Source organism: Martes martes (assembly GCF_963455335.1).
Source record: "Martes martes genome assembly, chromosome: 12".
NCBI classification, from domain to species: Eukaryota; Metazoa; Chordata; class Mammalia; order Carnivora; family Mustelidae; genus Martes; species Martes martes.
The window spans coordinates 72794686-72816268 of record NC_137900.1 but is presented as its reverse complement, the minus strand read 5'-3'; the positions used below and the strand labels follow the sequence as shown (position 1 = coordinate 72816268).

The following is a 21583-nucleotide window of genomic DNA, read 5'->3' as shown; positions in this document are numbered from 1 at the left end:
CTGTTAGGCCACGGAAGGTGCCATTGTGCTTTTCACCCAAGGCAGTTGGTTCTAATTGGCTTGTATTTACCTTCCTAAGGGAGGCCCCAGTCCCTTGGTTTGGTGGCTCCTCACAAAATTAAGCATGGGACTACCATATGACCCAGCAATCCTGCTTCCAGTGGAAATCCAATCCCAAAGCGTTGAAAGCAGGGTCTCAAACACATTCGTACATTAAGGGGTGCATGGATAAACAAAATATGGTCTATCAATGCAAGGAATATTATCCAGCACTAAAAAGAAATGACATTTTGACATATGCTACCACGGGGACAGACCTTGGAAACATTATGGTAAGTGAGATAAACCAGATACAGGAGGACATATATAGTATGATTCCACTTCTGTGAGATACTTAGAATAGTCAGATTCATCCAGACAGAAAGCAACACAGCTGTTACCAGGGGCTGCAGGGAGAGGGCATTGGGAGTCACTGTTCAGTGGATACAAAGCTGCTGTCGGGGGTGATGAAAATGTTTTGGGTGTCGTGAGTGTATCTTTAATGTCACTGAATTATACACTGACCAATGGATAAAACGATACATGTTATGTATATCTTTCCATAATAAAGGAAAAAAATTTTTTAATCCCTTGGCAAATAAATGACAAAACATCCAGCCCAAATTGGCTTTGGCAAAAATATCACTGTTTTGGATCCTGGAAGCTGGACATCTGGCAGACATCTGTTTGGGGAGCTCCCCTATCCCCCTCCCGGCCCTCCCTCCACTCCCCACAGCCTGTTTATTGTTGTAATGAGCAGAGCTTCATGTGCTTTTAGTAACCACAGTGATGAAGACGACCTCCCTCCTGACCTGGCCGAGGCAGTAGGAGCGCCCGCCACCGCAGCCACAAACACCACCGCGGCCACCACGCAAGTCTCCGTGCCACTGGTGTCCCCCAAGGGCCACAAACTCAGCTCACCTCAGAATTCAGAAAGCAAGGGCCAGCTGTCCCCAGGGGCCAAGGTATGGGGGAGGGCCCCGAGGAGTAGCTGCGCTTGCTAGGAATTCAGTATAAATTGAGCACATGGCATCCCGCGTGCATTTGAACTTGGCTCAATCATCTGTGTGCTTGTAAAGCAGGGGAAACAGCCCCCAGGGCTGGGTTTTTATGTAACTCTTCCCGAAAGATGACCTGTTTGTGAGACGCAAATGGTATAATAAAGATCTTGTGCACTGTACTTTAAGAGAAGTGGAAGAGATGTTTGAGGGCAATTCAGTTTTAGAATATCATCCCTACTTAATCTATAGTGCACATAAATACAGAAAACAAGATACGTTGCCCCCCACCCCATAATGGAAATCTTGGAAGAGTAAAAACATAGACGTGTCCCCATCCCATTCCTTATAGTGGATGGCCCACATGAATAGCTTGAAAGTGGGAAATACTATTTTGTCAGTTTACAATTTCCGGATGTTGCTAGCTATGCGAATAGGCTGGGATAAGGGCCTTACTCAAGACATTTCTCTTGGTTTTTTCTGAGTGACACTTAGCTGTGGTCATTCTATACAGCGAGTGGTCCAAATGCATTCAGACCTATTGCTCTACTAGTAGATGTCAAGTCAAAGGCTCCCTGCTCTGTGGACACCACTGAGGAAAGGGAGTGTGTGGGGTGGGGGTCCCGAAGGCAAGCCCAGACCCCAGACTCTGTTCCCAGCTGCTCCTTCCACATGTCTTACGGCCGCTTGAAGCAAGCAGTTACTCCACAGGCTTTGCCTCTCCAAGCCTGCTTCCTTCGCCTGCAAATGGGAATAAAGTCTGCTTCCCTGCCCAGCCTATGGGCCAGCACCCTGTCCGCTGGAGTGATAAGGTCATGATTCTTGGTAGCCTCTAGGTGACAATGGGCCAGGCTACATCCTGCTTGACTGTAGCCAGGCATATACCAGCTCCCTTCCCAGGGTCTTTGGGAACCTCTTTGTGGTTCTCAACAGGAGATCCTGCTCAAGCCAGAGACCCCTCAGCCAGTGACTAGCCCAGACTAGGGCTCCGTGCTTTCCTGTCAATCACCACCTGGTGTCTTGAGCCAGGTTCCCCTGTCTTGTGCAGAGTTCCTTATATTGCTTTGTTGCAAGTGTGGACACAGGTTCCTATCACCTGTTCTTCGCCACAGTTAAAACCAGCACACCCCACCCCCCCGCAAAAATGTATGAAACAGGAGAATTCAGTGGAGATGTGGGTGGCATCCTACCAGAGGCCACAGGGCTCCCTCTCCTGGCCATCTCTCTCCTTGGGGCCCTGCTGGTGACAAGCTGATGGAGCTTATTTTTTTTTCCCCATAAAGGGCCTCTAGGCCTTCCATGCTGCTGAGACCCCCAGAGCAAGAGGGAAAAAAAATGTTTTCCCCAAAGCTGAACATGGTTTCAGAGATACCTCCCTCCCACCATGAAGAACTTCCTCATTATTACGCAGATGACAAAAAAAAAAAAAAGTTTTTAAAGTAAACTCTGTGCCCCACACAGGGCTTGAACTCATGACCCTGCGATCAAGGACTGCATGCTCTACTGGCTGAGACAGCCAGGCGGCGCCTGTGCTCCTGAGTTTAGCCCCTGGAGGTCTTGACCCTCTTGATCCACGAAGGGGGCTTTGCTTTCTGTATAGTCAAAGGACTCTTTGAAGCACTTCCCCCCGCCCCCAAAAGACCAAAGAACACTCAAAGCACTTAAAAGAAATTGTTTGCACCTTTTAAAAAGGCAGTTCTCTAACCTACACACTCTTTCTGCCCATTAAGGTTTCAGAAGACATTTGGGGTTTGGCTTCTGGAATTTGCACACTGTGGGGCAAGTGACTCTTGTGGGAGACTGGCGTGGTCATGGGCTCCATGATAGAAGGGAGGGCGAGGAGAGGGAGGAAAGTCTGTGATTTCCAGTGACAGTCCCTGGTCCGCCCGGAGCTGGCACTAACCAGGAGTATTTCCTTCTGCCTTCCCAGAGTCCCTCTGACCGAGGAGGTGCCTTTACCTTGGAGCCAGGCGATCTCCTGATGGACTTCACGGAAGCTACTCCTCTGGTAAACTTCCCATTTTGCTAAAACCAGAAAAGCCACAGACCATAGAAACATCTTGGCGGTGGGACGGATGGACAGAGGTGGGCATCGCTGCTGGGAAGGCTCTTCCTCTTGTCCTGCTCACGGCCTGGAGGCTCAGGGATCAGCCTTCTTTGGGGGTTCAGGCACATGGGTCCCTTTACCTCCCAGAGCCCTCCAGGGAGGCAGTGCTCCCTTCCACAATGAGGGCGGTTGCAGGGGTCCCACCCCGCCTGTCTGCTGCTTCCCAAGCGTGTAGGGCTCCTTGGTCTTGGCTTCTCGGCTTCCTGGGCTGCTCCCTGCATGCCCCCCCACCCATCCATGGGGCATCTTCTGCTGCCGCTTCCAGCAAAGTGCTCTGGTCTGAAGCACTGGCTCAAGGCCTCACCCAGCTTTCCAGGCCCCTCGTGCCTCCCTGCCATTCTCCATCCCCTGCCTGTAAGTCTCCCTTTAGGGATGGTGGTGGTCCTCGTGGGACTCCTGCAGGTGGGAAACTCTTTCCGGGGAGAGAGCACTGGCCCGGGAACCGTGCAAACCAGACCCGGCTCCAGTCTCCACGCCCCTCCTCGGGAGCCTTGTCATGGGATCAAAGATGCCATCATTTGCCACGTCTGCCTCAGAGTGTTCTAATGATCACATGAGACAGAGCCCTTAAAGAACACAGAAGCACCGTAAACGTGTGTGAGATATTATGAATAGTAGTAGAGGACGCAGGCAGACTTGGATGTGCCTTTGGCTGGGCTCGGCCAGATACCCAAGTGTACTTGAGCATAAACCATGGCCCATGAGTGTAGAGTCTGAGTCAAAATGTGCACCAGGTCAAATACTCCCTCCTGAGAGCTCAGTGGACGCCTGGCTTCGAGTGAGGCTCTGGGAGCGGGCAGGGCAGCTAGAGGCTGGAGGGGAGGCGGGTTGATAAAGGGCAGGCTGAACAGGACAGTCACGTAGAAGGTGCTCGGGGAGAAGCCCCAAGTGGGAGTCATTCAGAACGGGCTCACCGGAGGAGCAGGAGGTGGTAAGAAGGGTTTCTAGAAGGCTTTCAAGGCGGGGGGGGGGGGGGTGCATGAGACAAAACGCTATCTAGCCGTTAGGAATGGTCACTGTCCCTGCTTCAGCTGGTACATGGCGATCATTTGTGATTTATACAGTTGTATTTCTCATCTGGAGACGTGGTTTTGGTCTGAGAGCTTTAGGTCAGCACGTTTGGATAAACAGTTGAGAACTGACAGTGGGTGAGACAGCCTGCTCCGGGAACCTGCGGAGTTATTCCCCTCCCACGCTGGAGAAAATGCAGCCAAGTTCTTGATGGCCTTCTTGTTAGACATACTGCCAAGAGAGGGGAATCCAGAAGCAGGGCCTTCCTTTATCCCCTTACCATCCTTTTGCACAGATGAGGAAACTGAGTCCCAGAGCGGGGTAATCACATAGGGACAGAGCTGTTCCAAGCCCATGTGTTCTAGTTCCTTCTCTGGTGTCCTTTCCATCATCAGATTGGGTTGAATCTGGCATCTGGATTTCAGAAACTCGCCACTTTGAATAAAAGCAATGCCTAGAAGGAGGGCTGTGTTTAAAGCACTCCTCAGATTGAGAAAGCAGAACAAGGGGTGTGGAGGACAGGACAGAAAGTTAAGCAGCCTGAGCCTGTTGCTACATCGGTATCCCAACTAAGTATCCCAGCTGAGGCCTTATACCCTAGGAGGGCCACATGTGGGGGCTGGAAGCTAGGGCCCCAATAGGAGGACATCAGTCTAGCTGGAGGGCAGCAAACCCCAAAGGGACCTGAGAACCAACTTGAGGGCATATGAAGGCAGAAGGGGAAGAAAGCTAAGTTGTAAGGCTCACACGAAGAAAACATGCTGGGCAGGAATAGAAGACAGTGGGGGAAGATCTCTCCTGAGTTAGGCTCTTGAGAAACTTCCAGTCTGCTGAAGCATACCGAAATTAATGGCATTTGAGAGTCTGTAGAAACTGCTACTGTTGTGGGACCCATCGCCTAACCCTGTCTGGGGCCCCTGAGAAAGAGAAGGCTTCATAGCACTAGGGTTTTGAAGTATGAGTAGGAGTTTGCCAGATGGAGGAAATGCACCAAAGCATTCAATGCAGAGGGTACAGCATGAGCAAAATACTGAGTATTTATCAAAGATTCTGGCAGATCTGAAAAACTTGGGTTAGTTTGCCAAAAAATATTTCATGGCTCTGACAAGAATGATGGGATTCCCTTAAAAACCACCGTGTCGCCAGCCCAGCTGGTAGATTTAATGGTCCTATCTTTATCTTTTCTTTGAAAGTAAGTATCTGAGATTAGAAAGGAAGCCGCATCTGCCAGGGACCCACAGGTCCCCAGTGCCTACCAAGTGACTGTCTGGCCTCCACTTGTACACCTCTGGCCACAGGGAGCTCATTCCCTCTCTGAGGATACCGCCCTTTCATCTCTGGGCTACTCTCACTGAGCTCTGAAACAGGGCCCAGGCTGCTGTACTGCCCGGGCATGGGACAGCTGAGGTCCTTGTGCCGCACCAGGACACAGATGTCCACTTCACAGCTCAAGTCTGCAGCGAATACGTGTTTTCAGGATGGAACATTCTTAGTCTTGCTTGTGTGGATTTGAGGTGTGAGTGCATGTCCACGGCACACGTTCATACAGAAGGTATGCTGGAGGGCTAGTACTTTGATGAGAGCCTGCTCCATCTGGGGCTTTCCTTGACATCACTGGCTTTGACCTTCCTTCACTCCAGAATCCCATCTTCACCGGAGCTGAAGGGTCCTCAAGAGGAAGGGGGGCTCCAGCAGTCTGCTTCTCCTGTCTGGTCCTCTTCCCTCCATCTCCTCCATCTGCTCCGCCCAGCATCCTGGAAATACAGGCAGCAGTCCTCTCTGTTCTTTTTTTGGGCAGGGGGTGTCTCTGCCCCAGAGGACAGTGGAGGAGAGACTGGATTTAGGGTCTGGGGCTCAATGAGGCTCCTATAGCCACAGGACCACTGGTTCCTTGGGCCAGAGCTAGAAGAACAGCGGAGAGAGGGTTGGGACCAGATTCTCCTACCTTCATTCAACAACGTCCCGCCAAAGCAGTAACACTAGTTTAACCCTTATGACTCCCACTCCGATGATCCCGTCTCTGCATGGGGCGGTTTTTGAAGAAGCATAGTCCAAACAAATGAGAATAATAATGTTTCCGTCTTTAACTGGCATCTCTCAAAAAGCATTCGAGATTAAATTAGCACCTCCTTGGTAACACTTCTCAGATCCCATTTTGCTTCCTTCTTCATTTTCTTGCACCCTGCACGACTCCAAGGATTTTCATCCTCAAACTCTCCAAAAAACATTCTTTCCAGGGTCACTCTTACACCGCTTTTTCCTCTTTTTTCCGTATCTTCTCTTCTCCTGTCCCCAGCTCTTTTACTATGTAGCTCAGCGTAGCCGTAGGAGCTCTACAACCTGCGCGGCTTGTGGCTTGCCCGTCCCGGGATCCGCATCGAGGACCTGCCCACCAGATTGGAGTTTCTTGCCAGAATGGAAGAGGCAGGGCGGGAAGAGGTGGGGAGGGGATAAGGTAAGGGAGGGAGGGACGAGAGCACCCACTGTCCTTTTGGTATTCTCTTTTGGAAGGTGAGTGTGGGCTCATGCATGGGGTGTTGGTGTTAACAGAAAGGAAGGAGGGGACATTGACACATCAATCAAGTCCACCACTCCAGGTCTGTCCTACCAGCTTCCCTCCCCAGGTGACATGCACCACAAACACCTGTGCGTTCTGATGCCTTGTCTTTAGGGCATGTCCCTCCCTGATCCCCATACTGCACGAACCGTTCAACCAGCGGCAGAGCAGAGGCACTTAGGACCCAGGTCTGTTCTGGGCCGGGGACTGTTAGTCTAGAGTTCATGTGCCAGGGAGGAGACAGGCCTGGCCAGTCGAAGGTTGTGTAGGACAAAAAACAATCCCTGGCTTGAGTGTCAGAAGAACTGGTTTTCTATCTAGCTCAATAATTTGGTTTTTAGTTTTGAACCTCATTCTATCAGCTTGATTCCCAGTGAAATCGGGGTGCCTCTTCCACTTTCCTGGGGATTCATCCATCTTCTCCAGGGCACAGGAAGATGGAGGGCAGTCTCTTTAGTCTGTGATGTCATCTCTTTGCTGATACATCTGGGGCACTTCCTGCTTCCCTCATGCCCCTTTTGGGTGGGTGGAAGCCTGTCCGTCTGGGAGGAGAATCCCGATCTGCTGGCGCCTCTCTGCTCAGTACTTCCTAATGTCTACCCCTCCTCACTTTCCCTCTGACTTTTCTCTCCAGCCCTCACACTGGCAACCTCTTTTCTTGTCTGGATGATGAAAAAGCCTTTCACATTTCCATCTTCATTTGTCTATGCCAAAAATCTTTCTGTTCCCCAAGGAGTCAGATTTTAAACCTCAAAAGCCAAGTAGCTTAGAAGAACCTAGCTGCCTGAATGTGGACAAAAGCCAAGGAGGAGAGGAAATGCCGGGAGAAAAAAAATAAAACGGTATTTCAAAATAGTATCCTATTACACGTGTTCTCTTATTTCCTGTTCATTTACTAACAGATGCGTATTTAGAGGAGTCATACATGCTTGTGGGATGGATCGACATTTCTTTACCATAAAAGTCCAGTGCTAGGCAAAGCCTGAAGTCATTCATCATAACCTTCATCTAAGACCCTAGTGGCTGGTACACAATCTGGCATCTAGGCTGAATGTCCATGTTTGCTGGTCATCTACGCCAGCTTTTATTTTCTTCAAAAAGCCCACGAGAGTGCCCGCTTATCTGCAGAGGCTAAGGCCCCATGGCCTGGGGTCCCTGGTGCGGTTGGTTCTGGCCAGGACGGTGTTGAGAAGCAAGGGCAGGTGGGACCGGCTGGAGCCCGCTTCAGTTAGGTGTCCAGTGCCACCTCCCAGAGGGCAGGGTTCAGCCTGAGGACAGGAGAGAGCAGTGGAGGGAGCCTCAGCAGTGTGCTGAAACTTGACGGCAGGTGGTTGATGCGGACTCCCGTTTCTGAAGGACGGCTGCAGATTTATGCTTTGCAGATGCCATCTTTCAGCATCTCCAAATCTGAGTAGTAAAGCAAGGCGGTCACCAAGACTGTTGGAGATTCCGGTTGTAAAACCCCTTTGGGACTGGTCCGGGACCGCACAATTGTAAGGAGATCGGCGTCAGATCAATTGCGAGACAGGAAAGTGCCCGCAGTGTTCTGGATCGTGTTGTCGTGAAACTTCCCCAGGGGCTCTGCTTCCTTCATTATGGCAGGATGTTACCAACTACCTAAGGAAGCTCTCTTGAAAAAGAGGCATGTATTTACTCTCTGGAGTGAATGGTCCCTCCTGGCAACCCACACCAACCCTGTCAGTGGCCCCTCCCCTAGCCCCAGAGCCTTCTCTCGTCACCATCGTCACGCTCACCAGTCCAAGCTGCCGGCCCTCCGCTGGTGCATGGCACTCGAAGGCTGGGGTGGGGAAACCAGTACCCCGAGCCATGTGGCGTTTTCTCACAATGCTTGATATCTTCCAACTAAAGCAACAGGGTCCCTCGGCGACAACCCGAGGTGTCATGGCCTGGGCCAGGGGGATGGAGGGACGGGGGGCAGGGCCAGTATGTTTTCTAACACAGATAACAAAAAGCCACGGCAGATGAAATCCACAAGTCCGTGTTCCTGCTTGCTGAGATCTGTCTTTCCTGGATCTGTTGGACACCTGCTCGCCTGTACACCCCGACGGGCCCTTATTTAGCAGAGTGCAGGAGGCCTCCCGGTGTGCAAGGCCAGCACGCTCAAGGCTTCATATGGCCCCCATGGCCGGCGTCACTCACTCATTACGGCTCTCTTTCTGGCGTGGCCCGGCCGATGCTTCGGGAAGCCGCTGCCAGGCCCACGCAGTCGGTCAGGAGTCTCCCTGCCTGCCAACCCCGGGAATGGGGTTTCGATGGGTTGTTCTGCTCAGATAGTGGAGAAGACAGATGAGAGCCAGAGAGGAGGAGAGAAGGTGGGGAGAGGAGGGAGGAGGGGGGCCTAGAAGCCAGCTGGCCAGAGGCTAGAAGCAGGCGCGGGCGAGGCTGGCTCCAGCACAGTCTGGAGTTGACAGATCCTTCTTGCACTGTGCTATCTTTCTCTCCTCCCCTCCCTTCTCTCCTCTGCCTCCTCCCCCTCTCTCCTCTGCCTCCTCCCCTTCTCTCCTCTCCTCGTGAGCAGGCAGAGCCCGCCAGCGCCCCCCACTGTGCCCACTCTCGCTGTTCTCCTCCACTCTCTCCCCCCATGAAGGAAGAGACCACTGGAGTTTGCATGCACCCTCCAATCAAAACGAGGCTGGTAGGTACCCTGGCAGGGAGAGGGGCCTGGCCAGGAGAGGCGAGGCGGGCAGGAGCCACCAGGCGGCCACCCCGCTGGTGTGCATGAGCACTAGACCTTCTGGAAGGGCCTGACTGACAGGTGCTCTGACTCCAGGATGGATACACAGTTTGGCCAAATGAGGACACACCGGCTGCTGTCCTGCCCTGTGTCTCCAGCTCTCAAGAACCAGGAAGAGTTTTTTGTTTTGTTTTTCCTAAAGCTTTGAAGAGCATAGATGCTTTTTCCAGAAAGGAAAAAAAAAAAAGCTTAGTTGCGTTTCTATGGAAAATAAAAACTTTTTCCCCTTGTCTCTTCCTGCTGTTTCCAGATAACAGGATGAGTGTTACATAACAGCCTGAAAGGCATCACCCATAATCCCAACCTAGCACGATGTTTTTTTCATTTTTACATGTTTCCTTCTAATATTTATTTGTATTCATTTATAACTTTACAGAGTGAAATCACAGTGTCCGTATCATCTTTCGTTTTTCTCTTTTCGCTGAGTGTTGGATTGTTTCTATCTTGTTCTCGTTACCACATTGTATATGACCATTTGCCTCCCATCCAGTGCGTGGTCTCCCATTGATGGACACATTCTTCCGGCAGGATGCGTGCTTGGTTTCCAGCGTGTCACTATGCAAGGGGACACATAGCTTTTGTGGCGGGTATTTTATTTTCTTAGGCTAGACCCTGCTGGGTTCAAGATTGTTACTTTGGCTTTGCTCCCTTTCTAAAGTGGTTACACCAAGGGGCAGCAGCAGCAGAAGACTGACCATGCTTTGCCACCGCCGAGCAACGCAGAGTGTAACTTTTGGGATAGATTTTTGTCTTATTTAGAGAAAATACAGGATAATTCATGGAAGCTGCCAATGTTCACCTTTCTTGAATAGCAGTAATAAACCGCTTTTCCCTTTTACTTCACGGTGGTCTGAGAGTCTTATCTGACTGTGACTTTTCACTTTGCTCTTGGTCTCGGCACACACGCCGAACCGTTAGGCCCTGCGGGGAGAAGGCACCGTAGGCTCCCCCTGGGTCCTCCCGCTGTGTGGCAGGCAGCCGCTCTCAGCAGTCTGAGCTGCCACAAGGCATTCAGGGGCCCATTCTGGGAATTCAGAGATGTTTAAAGAGGCCAAAGAGCGTTTGGGGAAGGGAAGCAGGCGTGGGCTGGGAATCTCTGTGCACATTGTAGAGACACGGTCCTTCTCAGATTGGTTGAGAACCACTCCAGCCATTCAGAAAAGCCAGATTTGGGTCTGTTCTGATGTGCTCTCGCTCACCCCTACCCTAGTGCCACCCCCCACCCCCCGTTTAGAGTGAGTCAAGAGCATCAAATAACTACCCCAGGGTCCATAGACAAGTCCCTGGGAGAAACAGCAGCTACCCAGGGTAAGCGGAGGCCTCAGTGTCCGGGCTGCCGCCCTCTGGTGGCAGGTGGCGGAGAGTGCATTCCCCAGCCGGTGGGAGGGCAGTCTCTGTGCCCTGGGGGCTGCAGGCAAAGCTAGTAGCAGAGTCCTTAGGCTCCTGGGCCTGCTGGCAGCCCTCTAGGCTGGTATAAAGACAAAAGCACACTCCACATTCCCCAAGGCCTCCATGGGGTCAAAGACAAAATGACCGAAGAGAAAGAAATGGAAGCAAAACCTCCTTTCGGCCCCCTACCACTAGCTGATCAGGCCATTCGCCCACACTCCTTCAGACCAGCCCTGTGCAGCAGCCACCCTAGCACTGGGCCCGTCTGATCACAGTGCCCTGTGTCCCCAAGGCCGTGGTGGTGGGATTCTCACATGCTTACAGAGCCCGGCCCAAGGTTCTCCTCTGTGGCCCACAATTTACAGGGAGTCCAACAACTAAGGGGAATAGACAAGAAACACTTTGTGGCCTAATTAGTGCAAGCCGCCTCCTCGTACTCTGTCCACCGTCGTAGACTGTGTCCCAGGATGTGGCCTCTCAGCAGCCTCTAGGGCATGCCGCCAGCCATGGAGAAGCCAAAAGCAGCCACCCAGGCACCTCTGGCCTGTCTCACTACACACCCTGATCATGGCCTTGTATGGATCAGGCCATGCATAGGGCCCAGCATGCCTAGGAGGCCCACACAGCCTCCAGGGAAAGGAGTTCCGGGCCAGGTGAGCATGGGGTGCCCTACAAACACCAGACTGCAGCCTGTGATCCCTGCTGGGTCCTGGCCCTACGGCACAAGGACGGGCGCGGACACGACCACTGGCCAAGGGGCCGCAGAGACCTTCTATACGCTTCCCTGTACACACAATGAGGGCTCTGCGTGTGTTCCCCTGAACCCATCACTTTGGTTTTAAAAGTGCCAAAGACTTCAAACCTTTGTTTTCTAATCTGAAATAACCCTCTTGTCTTTCTCTTTTTTGAAGATAAAAACATTCCCGGCTGATCCAGTGACCCCATTTCCCGATGTTTTCAATTCAGGGCCACAGTTCACTGTAAGTAGATTCGGAAAACAGGTCTGTGTTTTAAGATGTTGTTCCCATGTGACATGCTTTTCTGTGGCATGCCAGATGACAATGTCAGCAGCTGCTGCTTCTTTTTTTTTTTTTAAGATCCATTTATTTTGAGGGGCGCCTGGGTGGCTCAGTTGGTTGGGTGTCTGTCTTCGGCTCAAGTCACGATCCCAGCGTCCTGGGATTGAGCCCTGTGTCAGGCTCCCTGCTCAGCGGGGTGTCTGCTTCTCCCTTTCCCACTCTCCCTGCTTGTGTTCTCTCTATCAAATAAATAAATAAAATCTTTTAAAAAAAAAAGAAAGAAAGAAAAATTTGGGTGCCTGGGTGGCTCAGTCATTGAGCATCTGCCTTCAGCTCAGGTCATGATCCCAGGGTCCTGGGATCGAGCCCCCCATCAGGCTCCCTGCTCAGTGGGAAGCCTGCTTCTCCCTCTCCCACTCCCCCTGCTTATTTTCCCTCTCTCACTGTGTCTCTCTCTCTCTGTCAAATAAATAAATAAATAAATAAATAAAATGTTTTTCAAAAAGATTTATTTATTTTGAGAGAGTGAGAGTGAGAGGTGGGGGAGGGGCAGAGGGAGAGGGAGAATCTCAAGCAGACTCCCCACTTCCACACTGAGCCTGGAGCCTGACCCAGGGCTCGTCCCAGAACCCCGAGATCATGGCCTGAGTCCATATCAAGAGGTCAGACACTCAACCGACTGAGCCATCCCGGCACCCTGATAGCTTCTTTTAATCCTATGAATGAACTCTCTGAGGTTGGGAAGGACTTGGGGTTTGGGGCCTGTACCTTTTTGTGACTTTATTTCACGGAGGAGAGCATCACGTAAGATAAAACGCATCATTCTAAAGTGACTTTTGGTACATTTGGTGCTGCCAACTACGATCTCCGGTTCCAAAACACTTTTATCACCCTGAAAGGAAACCTTGTTCCCATTAGCAATCACTCTCCTTCCCCACCCCTCCAGCCCCGGGCACCCACCAATCTGCCTTCTGTCTCTGTGGATTTCCCTAGTGTGGATATTTCGGATAAATGGGGTCGTAGACTTTATGACCGTTTGTGCCTGGCTTCTCTCACCAAACATCACGTGTTTGAGGCTCGTTGTACATGGTAGGACGGATCAGAGCTTCGTTCTTTTTATGGGGGCTACTGGTCCAGTCTGTTGGTCCGTTCATTCATTGGTGGGTATTTGCGTTGTCTCTACCTCCTGGCTGTCGTGAGTCACGCTGTCGTGAGCATGTGCGTACATGTCTTTGTTGGGGTTCCTGTATGCAGTCCTTTTGGGGCGGGTATCCATCTTGGTGATGATGTGATCTTAGCTGTCGCTTCGCGGCTCCTGGCCCCAGTCTCCTCATATCTGAGTGGAAATAGGAATAGGGACCGCCTGCTATCCGGTGAAGGCAGGGATCAAAAGGGAACAAGAAGTTGGCAGAACTTGACCAACCAGAGAATGTCCCAGAAGGGTCAAGGATGGTGGCTGTTTCTCAAGGGCCAGAGAGGCAGGGGCGTGTCATTAATGACAGCAGGAAGTCGTGGCAACCTACTTCATGTCCCCACCTCCCTTTGTATACGGGGTAGCAGCTTTAAGCTCTGCAGAATGTCAGAATATTAAACCTTTAAATGCTGTAGTTTTCTCATCTGCAAAATGAGCGAGTCGGATGGCTTCTTTTCAGCGGCAAGTCTTTCCTTTCAATGAAAGCTTCTGCAGAACTCCCTGTCCAAGCGGCTGCAAGGAGCAGAATTGAGGAGTCTGGGATCACCTCCTCTTTCCTCTTACCCCCTCCTCCTCCTGGGGATCAGAGTTTGTAATTCCTAGAACCGAGTGATCCCCAGGGCTCCTTCCGGAGGCTTCCTGGCCAGTCTGGAGGATGTGTGAGGTGGGCCGGGGAGGAGGGTCCTCTGGGTAACCAAGAGTGCAGTCTCTGAGCTGGGTGGTGGTCACTCCCTGAGGTGGCTTTAGCCGCTTGGACAGAGAGGGAGGCAGCAGTGGCTGGTGTAGTTTTCAGAGGTTGAGCAGAGCTAGGAAGGGGTCTAGCAGTCTAAGCAGAGGCAAAAAGCAGGTTCCTCGAATAATATATTTCTAAGGTCATGAGCAGCTTCCAACACCTGCCTTGGGACAACCAGACGGCAGAGACACAGGCGCTGGGCCGTACTGTTAAGTGCTACTCCCCTGCATTCATTCTGCCCCTGTGGTTTCCCTGGGCACAGCTCCCCCACCGGAAGCGCCTGCTCCGCTTCCCTCAGCTGGCCCACGGCGGGCACTCTGGCCTCCTGCCCAGCCCTGGCCGTGCTGTGAGACACCCAGGGAAGCCCTTCCTGAAAAGTTGGGGCCAAGATGGAGCAGGAAGCCAATGTCAGAAACCACACTGGGACTTTAAAGAACTGGGCAAGAGTGGCTCGAGGACAGCAATTTTACCAAGTTTCGAGATAATACGGATAGTGCCAGGCTGGGGACCAGTGCCAGGCTGGGGACCATACTCTGGGAAGCACTGAGATAGTGGTGAAAAACACCAGTTATTGGGGTCAGCTAATCCGGGTCCTCAGTGCTGCTTCTTAACACTTACTGTGTGACCTTGACAAAATTAATTACCCTCTCTGAGCCTTTTCTTTTTCATAAAATCAGCTCTAAGATACCCCCCCTTTTTTTTTTCACTTTTTAAATCTCTGAAACCGGTTAAGCATCTGCCTTCGGCTCAGGTCATGATCCCAGGATCCTGGGATCCAGCCCGAGTTGGGCTCCCTGCTCAGTGTGGAGCCTGCTTCTCTCTCTCCCTCTGCCTACCACTCTGCCTATTTGGGCACTCTCTCTCTCAAATAAATAAACAAAATCAAATAAATCTCCGAAATCAGAACATTCATTACATGAGTGGGTGTGACAAAGTTTGAATGGCCACATTTTTCTTTCTCTGTGGCTCATGCAAAAATGGTGGATCTTACAATGGATGGTGTCAAACGTGATGAAATATGACCTCTGCCTTAAGGATTGTCAAGACGTAATATATGTAAAGTGCTTAGCACAGTGTCTGGCACAAAATAAAATCATTTAATAAGTGGTAATTTAGCTATTGTTAAAAAAAAAAAAAGCAGGAACTGTATGGTAAGGCGTAGGGAGTCACTGACAGTGTGAAAATGGAACCCAAATTGAGATTGATTTCCTCTTTTCTGTTTCCTCTCCAGGCGGACTTTAGAGACAGTAAATTACCGTGCTGTCCTGGCCAGTCTTCCCCACTGATTCCGGCAGTGACCCTGAGGCCTTTGACAGAGACCATCTCCACAGTGCAGACCATCTACACCACCCGGAAGCCCGTTTCTTTGGCGGCCAGGTGAGTGAGGTCAGCAGGGACCCGCAGGGAGCTCCGGTGACAGGGAAGGCAGGCCCAAGCTCCAGCGTCACTGTGTCTGTGACATCTGTTTATTTATTCTTTCATTCATTTATTCTGTACATATTTACAGAAGTGCCTACAAAGGCTAGAGAGTATTCTAGGCCCTCGGGATGTACAGTAAATAAAGCAGAAATCCTACCTTTATGCAGTCTGTAATTTAGTGTTGGGGGAGAGGAGACGGACATTAAATAAATGCATGTGAATGTGTGTGTGTGTGTTTGTGTGTGTGTGTGTGAGAGAGAGAGAGAGAGAACGAGGGCAGGGGGTGACAAGCTAAAGAGGGAAATGAAACCGGGAAGGGCATTGGGCATGCTGGGATGACCTCATTCAGGTGGCTTGTAAGCAGAGATCTGCAGGCGGGGAGAGAGCAAGCTGCAGGTGTTTGCAGGAAGAGGATATTCATCAGGGGAATGGCCAGTGCTAAGACCTCTGAGACGGAGCGTGCCCAGAATGGTTAATGGTTAATGCTCTGGCCAGCGTAGCCAGAGCAGGATGAGACAGGACAAGAGCCCCATGAAGTTGGAGCTTGGGGCAAGATTGTACTTGTTGGTCACAGTAGGGAATGATGTCTACCCTGTATGAGATTATTTAAAACTTTGTGCTTTAGATGTATACTTTACGTGTGCGTGCGCATGTCTGTGCGCACGTGTGTGTGCGTGTGTGTGTGTATGCGTGTGCATGCATGTAAACAGTGGAGACAGATCCCATAGTCAAGCAATGGGGCCTGAGGGCCAAGAAATCAGAGACAACCCCTCAAAACAGCCTATTTTATTTCATACAATTTGTTTATTAAAATATGGGGGAGAGGGGACTCTGGGGGAAAGTGCATTTGAATCCGATTTGAAGTATGATTGAAAGAAATCTAACCCTTGGACATCTTCCCGCTCATTCAGAAGACCTTTACTGAGGCTGCTGTGTACCAGGTCCTAGGCTCGGTTCTGGGGTTCAGAGATGAATGGCATATACGGTCAGTCCACTGGGGAGCAGTGCCCCGAGGAACTCTCAGTCTGGTGGGGGAACCCAGTAGGCAGCCAGACAATTTCAGGTCATTGAAATGCTTGCAAATATCGGGGGTCCTTAAGGAGCCTGAGAGGGAAAGTCAAAAGCCAAGGTCAAGAAAGAAGATGGGGGAGATGATACCGTTCTTGTCACTGTTTAGTGGAATCTCATTATTTTGTCACCTACTCTTCTTTAGTGCAGAGACGCTCCGGCAGGAACTGGAGAGAGAGAAAATGATGAAAAGACTGTTGATGACCGAACTGTGAAATTCTCCCCTTGTTGCCTGGAGGATGGCATGGTGCCTTCTGTCCGTTTTCTTTCTTCGGGCTTTGTGTGCTCACTCCAGCACAGCACACAGATGTGTGCTCTGTTTGCCCAGGTCTCAGACCGTGGTTGGTTGAAGCCAACTTCTGGCTTGACTTTTATGGGAGAAGTTATTTTCTGTCTCCTGAGTATTAGAGTTTTTCTGCTACTCAATATAGTTGGGACGGGATTTGGGAAGCCTAGGAGAAGAAAGATGGGAAGATGGGATTCCCTCTGAGGACTACCTGTGTGTCTGTATTAATAAGCACAGGAGTCAATGTGGCACGGAATCCTTTGCTATCAGTCTCAACCATGATTTTGTATGATTGAAACTTGCACCAAGCTTTGACTGTTTGTTAAAGAGTCATTTTTAATGAGAGAATAATTCTTTACTGCTGGTTTTTTCATTTACACTGGTAATTATTACAGATCTTATAAAGTCCTTAACATTCATTTTTATTCAGACACGAACCGATGAACTAAAACAAGAAAGCTGCGATCACCAGGATTGAAGTACTTCAGCGAAATCTGAAATACAATTTAAATTGTGGATTTGTTGGATACGATATTATTTGGGATAGACAGAATTTTTCATTGAACCCAAAGTAGGAAATTATAGCTTAGAATTGTCTAAAAATCCTTACAAGGATAAGATGATTCAATATCAAGATTCATTTGGGCGTTCCATAAAGGAAAATCATTTCTAAAGTTGATTAATTCTTGTCCTGTTGATAGAAACTTGACCAGATGACACTTTGTTCTCTTTTTATATAGTTTCAAGAAATGTGTTTTTAAATTTTTATTATGCACTTGAACAACTTTGCAGGAATAAAGGCACCCCCTCCCCACAGACTAGCCCTCTAAGTTGTCTCCCAAGCTCTCAGTGAACATGCACACATTTTTTTCATAGCTGTGAACAGTGTGTACATACTCTTTGGTTGGACTTTTCCACCTCACACTTATCTTCCCTTTTCAACACAGATCCTGCTCTCACCAATTTAAATGTCTGTATATCCATGTAACATGGTTAACCTCACTCCTCCCTCTTATTAGATATTTGAGTTCTATCCAATTTTTCACTCTTATAAATAGTGCTGCTATGAATGTCTTTGTAAAAAAAAAAAAAATGCTCCTTCTTTTGGGTTCTTCCCTTGGGAATATGTCCAAAGAGGGATTACAAGGTCAAAGAGCATGAAATATTTTATAGCTCTTATTTCATATTGCCAGATTGCTTTCTAGAAAGATCCAATCTCTGGGTTGGAAGGACCTTACAGGTCATTAGTTCAACTCCCCTATTCCCTCTGAATGCTTGAATCCCTCTACGATTTATGATGCCACCAGCAATGTATAAGCATTTCTACTTACTGATAGTTCTGCCAGTATTGGGTTTTGCCATTTTAATTTATTTTTGCTAGTTTAATAGGTGTGTATAGTTGTTCTTGAAAGGTTGTTTTATTTCATTAATTGCTAGCAAGGCTGAGCACTTTTCCATGTGATGATTTCCTAGCTGTATTTCCTTGTGTGTAGAATGTCCATCCACTTCTTATGACCACTTGTTAAGTGGAATTGATCTCGTATATTTGTACCAGAACTGTATTTTTATGTTCTATTGTATAGTTTGCTCTCCTGTCCCTATCCTTAAAACTGAATGGTGCCAATAATTTGATACTAATGATTATTAAAAAAAAATGTAATGCCTCATTTACTAGCATTGTTGTAAAATGAGGTATGTACGCAAATATTCAGATAACAGAGGATTAACCCTTTAAGTGCTGAATCTTTAAAATTTTAATATTTTTTTGAGGGAAATCTTTCTAAAATGTGTTACGCACTTCCCTGCCTTAGTAAAGAGTATACTGGAGAGTATTTAACCTTTTCTTGATGAGTCACAGTCATCATTATCAACATCAGTCCCTTTTGTACCTTGGTGTGGTGCGGTGATGTCATCAGGAGCTATCAGAATACATAGGGCTTGGCTTTGCCTTTCACAGACTATTGTGCTCTTCTCACTGATGAATTTTACTGCTTTCTGCTCTATTGGTGAAGCCATTTGGGACATTTGTGGTGTCTGGGACTTTTTACTCCCATACCGTATGACCCCGGGCTCTACTTTTAAAACAGCTTTACCTGTTCTTTATCTCGTGCACACGATCCAAAATGTGTTCCTGTACAAGACGGGGGGGCTATCTGTGTCTGGGGTTGTAACCCCTTGCCAATGCAACACCCTCCTCCTAACCTGCTTTCTGAGTCCTCTGCTTGTCACCTCCCTCTCTCTGATGGAAACCTCTGGGGCAGAACGGAAGTTTTCCTGGAGAAGCCGGGGAACCAAGTATGACACGTGTCGGGTATGCTTTGCTTCCGAGGAAGGGTGCATGGGCTCTTGGGACGCTGTTGCCAGGAGGCTCCGAGCCTCCTGCTTTTTTTCCCCCACATCCCTGGGTTCACCGATGTTCAGAAGTTGATGTCACTGGAAGTCTGATCCCAACAAGTTGGCTGTTACTGTATATGAAAACCCAGTACCTTTGGCAGCTCAGCTCTAACCAGTAAAATCAAGAGGATTCCATTGTTTCAGCAGTTGTCCTGGTTATTTGCCTACTTAAATGTACGACGGGTGCTCGGCATGGTGAGCTGAGGCGATGACATCATGTTGGGTGGTTCATAGGGACAAAAAATAAATTGATACAATTGCTTAACCTTTTTTACATACTTAACACACAACAACAGCACCATATCATCACACAACACATACTTTACATCTGGGGTGCGGGCGGGGGGCTCCACTTACTGACATAATCCTGCCAGAACAAGGGCCTGAACCCTGGACCACAGACTCCTGGTGGGCACGAGGGGAGGGTACCACAGGGGGCCTGGGGGTCCTGCAATTCACAGACTTTGTGGATCGCAGATGCAGAGAAGATTCTTTTTTCTTTAAGATTTTATTTATTTGACAGAGAGAGACACAGTGAGAGAAGGAATGCAAGCAGTGGGAGAGGGAGAGGGAGAAACAGGCTTCCCGATGAGCAGGAAGCCCGATGCGGGGCTCCATCCCAGGACCCTCGGATCATGACCTGAGCCGAAGGCAGATGCTTAACTGACTGAGCCACCCAGGCGCCCTGCAGAGAAGATTCTTATGTTTGAAGAGTTTAGAAACTAGGTCCTTAAAGCATTTAGAAGACCCCATCTGAACGCACCCCAAATGTTGTATTCTCGGAAGAATGCAGGAATATTCTGAGATCTTTATCTTTCTTTCACCACCTCAGTTTTTTAAAAACTCGAAATTCACCATTTCAACCATTTTATAGTGTGCAGTTTGGTTTTTTTTTTTTTTTAATGTTTCCAACGGTATGCAAACATCACCACTCTCTAATTCCAGAACATCTCCATCGTTACAAAAAGAAACTCCCTATCTACAGCCACTACCAATTCTCCCCTCTCCTTACCTCCTAGCAACCACTAATTTACTTTCTGTCTCTGGATTTCTGTCTATGGATTTGCCTATTCTGGATATTTCATACAAATGGAATCATACAATATGTGGTCCTTGGGGGCAGGCTTATTTCACTTACCACAGTGTTTCCAAGCCTCGTCCACGCTGTAGCATGTATCAACACTTCATTCCTTTAATGAGTGAATAATACACACCATTTATGGCTATTACCACATTTTCTTTATCTGTTCATCAGTTGATCGACGTTTGGGTTGCTTTCACTTTTTGGCTATTATGAATAATATAAACATTCATGTACAAGTTTCTGTATGAACATGTTTTCAACTCTCTTGGGTATATAACTGAGTTGGAATGTAGTGAGGTCATATGGCAACCAAAAGTAAAAAAAAAAAAAAAAATCACATATACCAGACAGAAGAATGGGTATACCTGTTACAGGTCAGATACTGTAATGTAGCACTGATTTGGGGGAGGTTTTTTTTTTCTTTTTTAAGATTTTATTTATTTATTTGACAGAGATCACGAGTAGGCAGAAAGGCAGGCAGAGAGAGAGGAGGAAGCAGGCTCCCCGCCAAGCAGAGAGCCCGATGTGGGGCTCCATCCCAGGACCCTGAGATCATGATCTGAGCTGAAGGCAGAAGCTTTAAACCACTGAGCCACCCAGGCGCCCTTGGGGGAGTTTTTATAACAGAAAAACAAGTTAGAGAAATGGTTTTGAGGAGAAGAGAAAATAAAGGTGCTGTCTTTCTTTTAAAAATGAAAATGAAATTAAACTCAAGTGCATCTCCAAGTTCTTGTTTGAATAGATGGCTCTTGTTCAGCCAGCAGTCTCTGAATGTTCAGGAAAAATGCTCCCCCAGAAAATGTGCACTATACAGAAAACCACAGTATTGATTGGCTGCTCAGTGAATTAACATTACTGGGGAGCAGAGGGTCTCTGCAAAACCCGGGATGTAACAGAGGAATATGTGTTGAGAATGGGAACACATCTCCCTCCAGGGCTCAAAACTTATAAGAAAACACAGAGCGGGGCCGCTGACTGGCTCCGTTGGTGGAGCATTTGACTCTTGATCTCGGGATTGTGAGTTCAGGGCCCCATATTGGATGTAGAGATTATTTAAAAATAAAATCTAAAAAGAAAACACAAAGAATAAAATCCCAAAAGGTAATTTAAGTGAATGGGAGAGAATCTCATGAAAGGAAGAGCCAAGACAGTACGGAATTGAGAACCAGAATAGTTTCAGGCCCTCACAAGGCATACAGATTGAATGACTGATGACAGCTATGGGGATTCTCCCTAGAAAAAATATCCAGGGGGTGCCTGGGTGGCTCAGTGGTTTAAGCTTCTGCCTTCGGCTCAGATCATGATGTCAGGGTCCTGGGATCGAGCCCCACATCGGGCTCTATGCTCAGTGGGGAGCCTGCTTCCCCCCCTCTCTCTGCCTGCCTCTCTGCCTAGCTCTGATTTCTCTCTGTCAAATAAATAAAATCTTTTAAAAAAAAACTTTAAAAAAATGTAGCTTTAAGAAAAAATATCCATTCCTCACTTGTTCCAGCACTTTCAATAAGGGTCCTGACACCACCCCTGAAGCCCAT

The 21583-nt window shown here is 48.8% G+C and overlaps 1 protein-coding gene across 6 annotated transcripts in view; it reads left to right on the top strand.

Moving 5' to 3' along the window:
• The window catches only part of EPB41L4B (erythrocyte membrane protein band 4.1 like 4B), a gene marked incomplete at both ends in the record, with an annotated part of 123078 nt that extends 106576 nt beyond the window's left edge, over positions 1–16502 (top strand). For 2 of the 6 annotated variants that reach the window (XM_080819534.1, XM_080819532.1), the window contains 6 exons: positions 818–1004; positions 2968–3045; positions 9252–9368; positions 11768–11836; positions 15032–15177; positions 16433–16502. In XM_080819534.1, the coding sequence (XP_080675660.1) occupies positions 818–1004; positions 2968–3045; positions 9252–9368; positions 11768–11836; positions 15032–15177; positions 16433–16502 (667 nt within the window). Of the gene's footprint in view, positions 1–817; positions 1005–2967; positions 3046–9251; positions 9369–11767; positions 11837–15031; positions 15178–16396 lie in introns of all 6 variants that reach the window. The other 4 variants (XM_080819533.1, XM_080819531.1, XM_080819536.1 and 1 more) reach the window with 4 other exon arrangements.
• Between the last annotated feature and the right edge of the window lie 5081 nt (positions 16503–21583).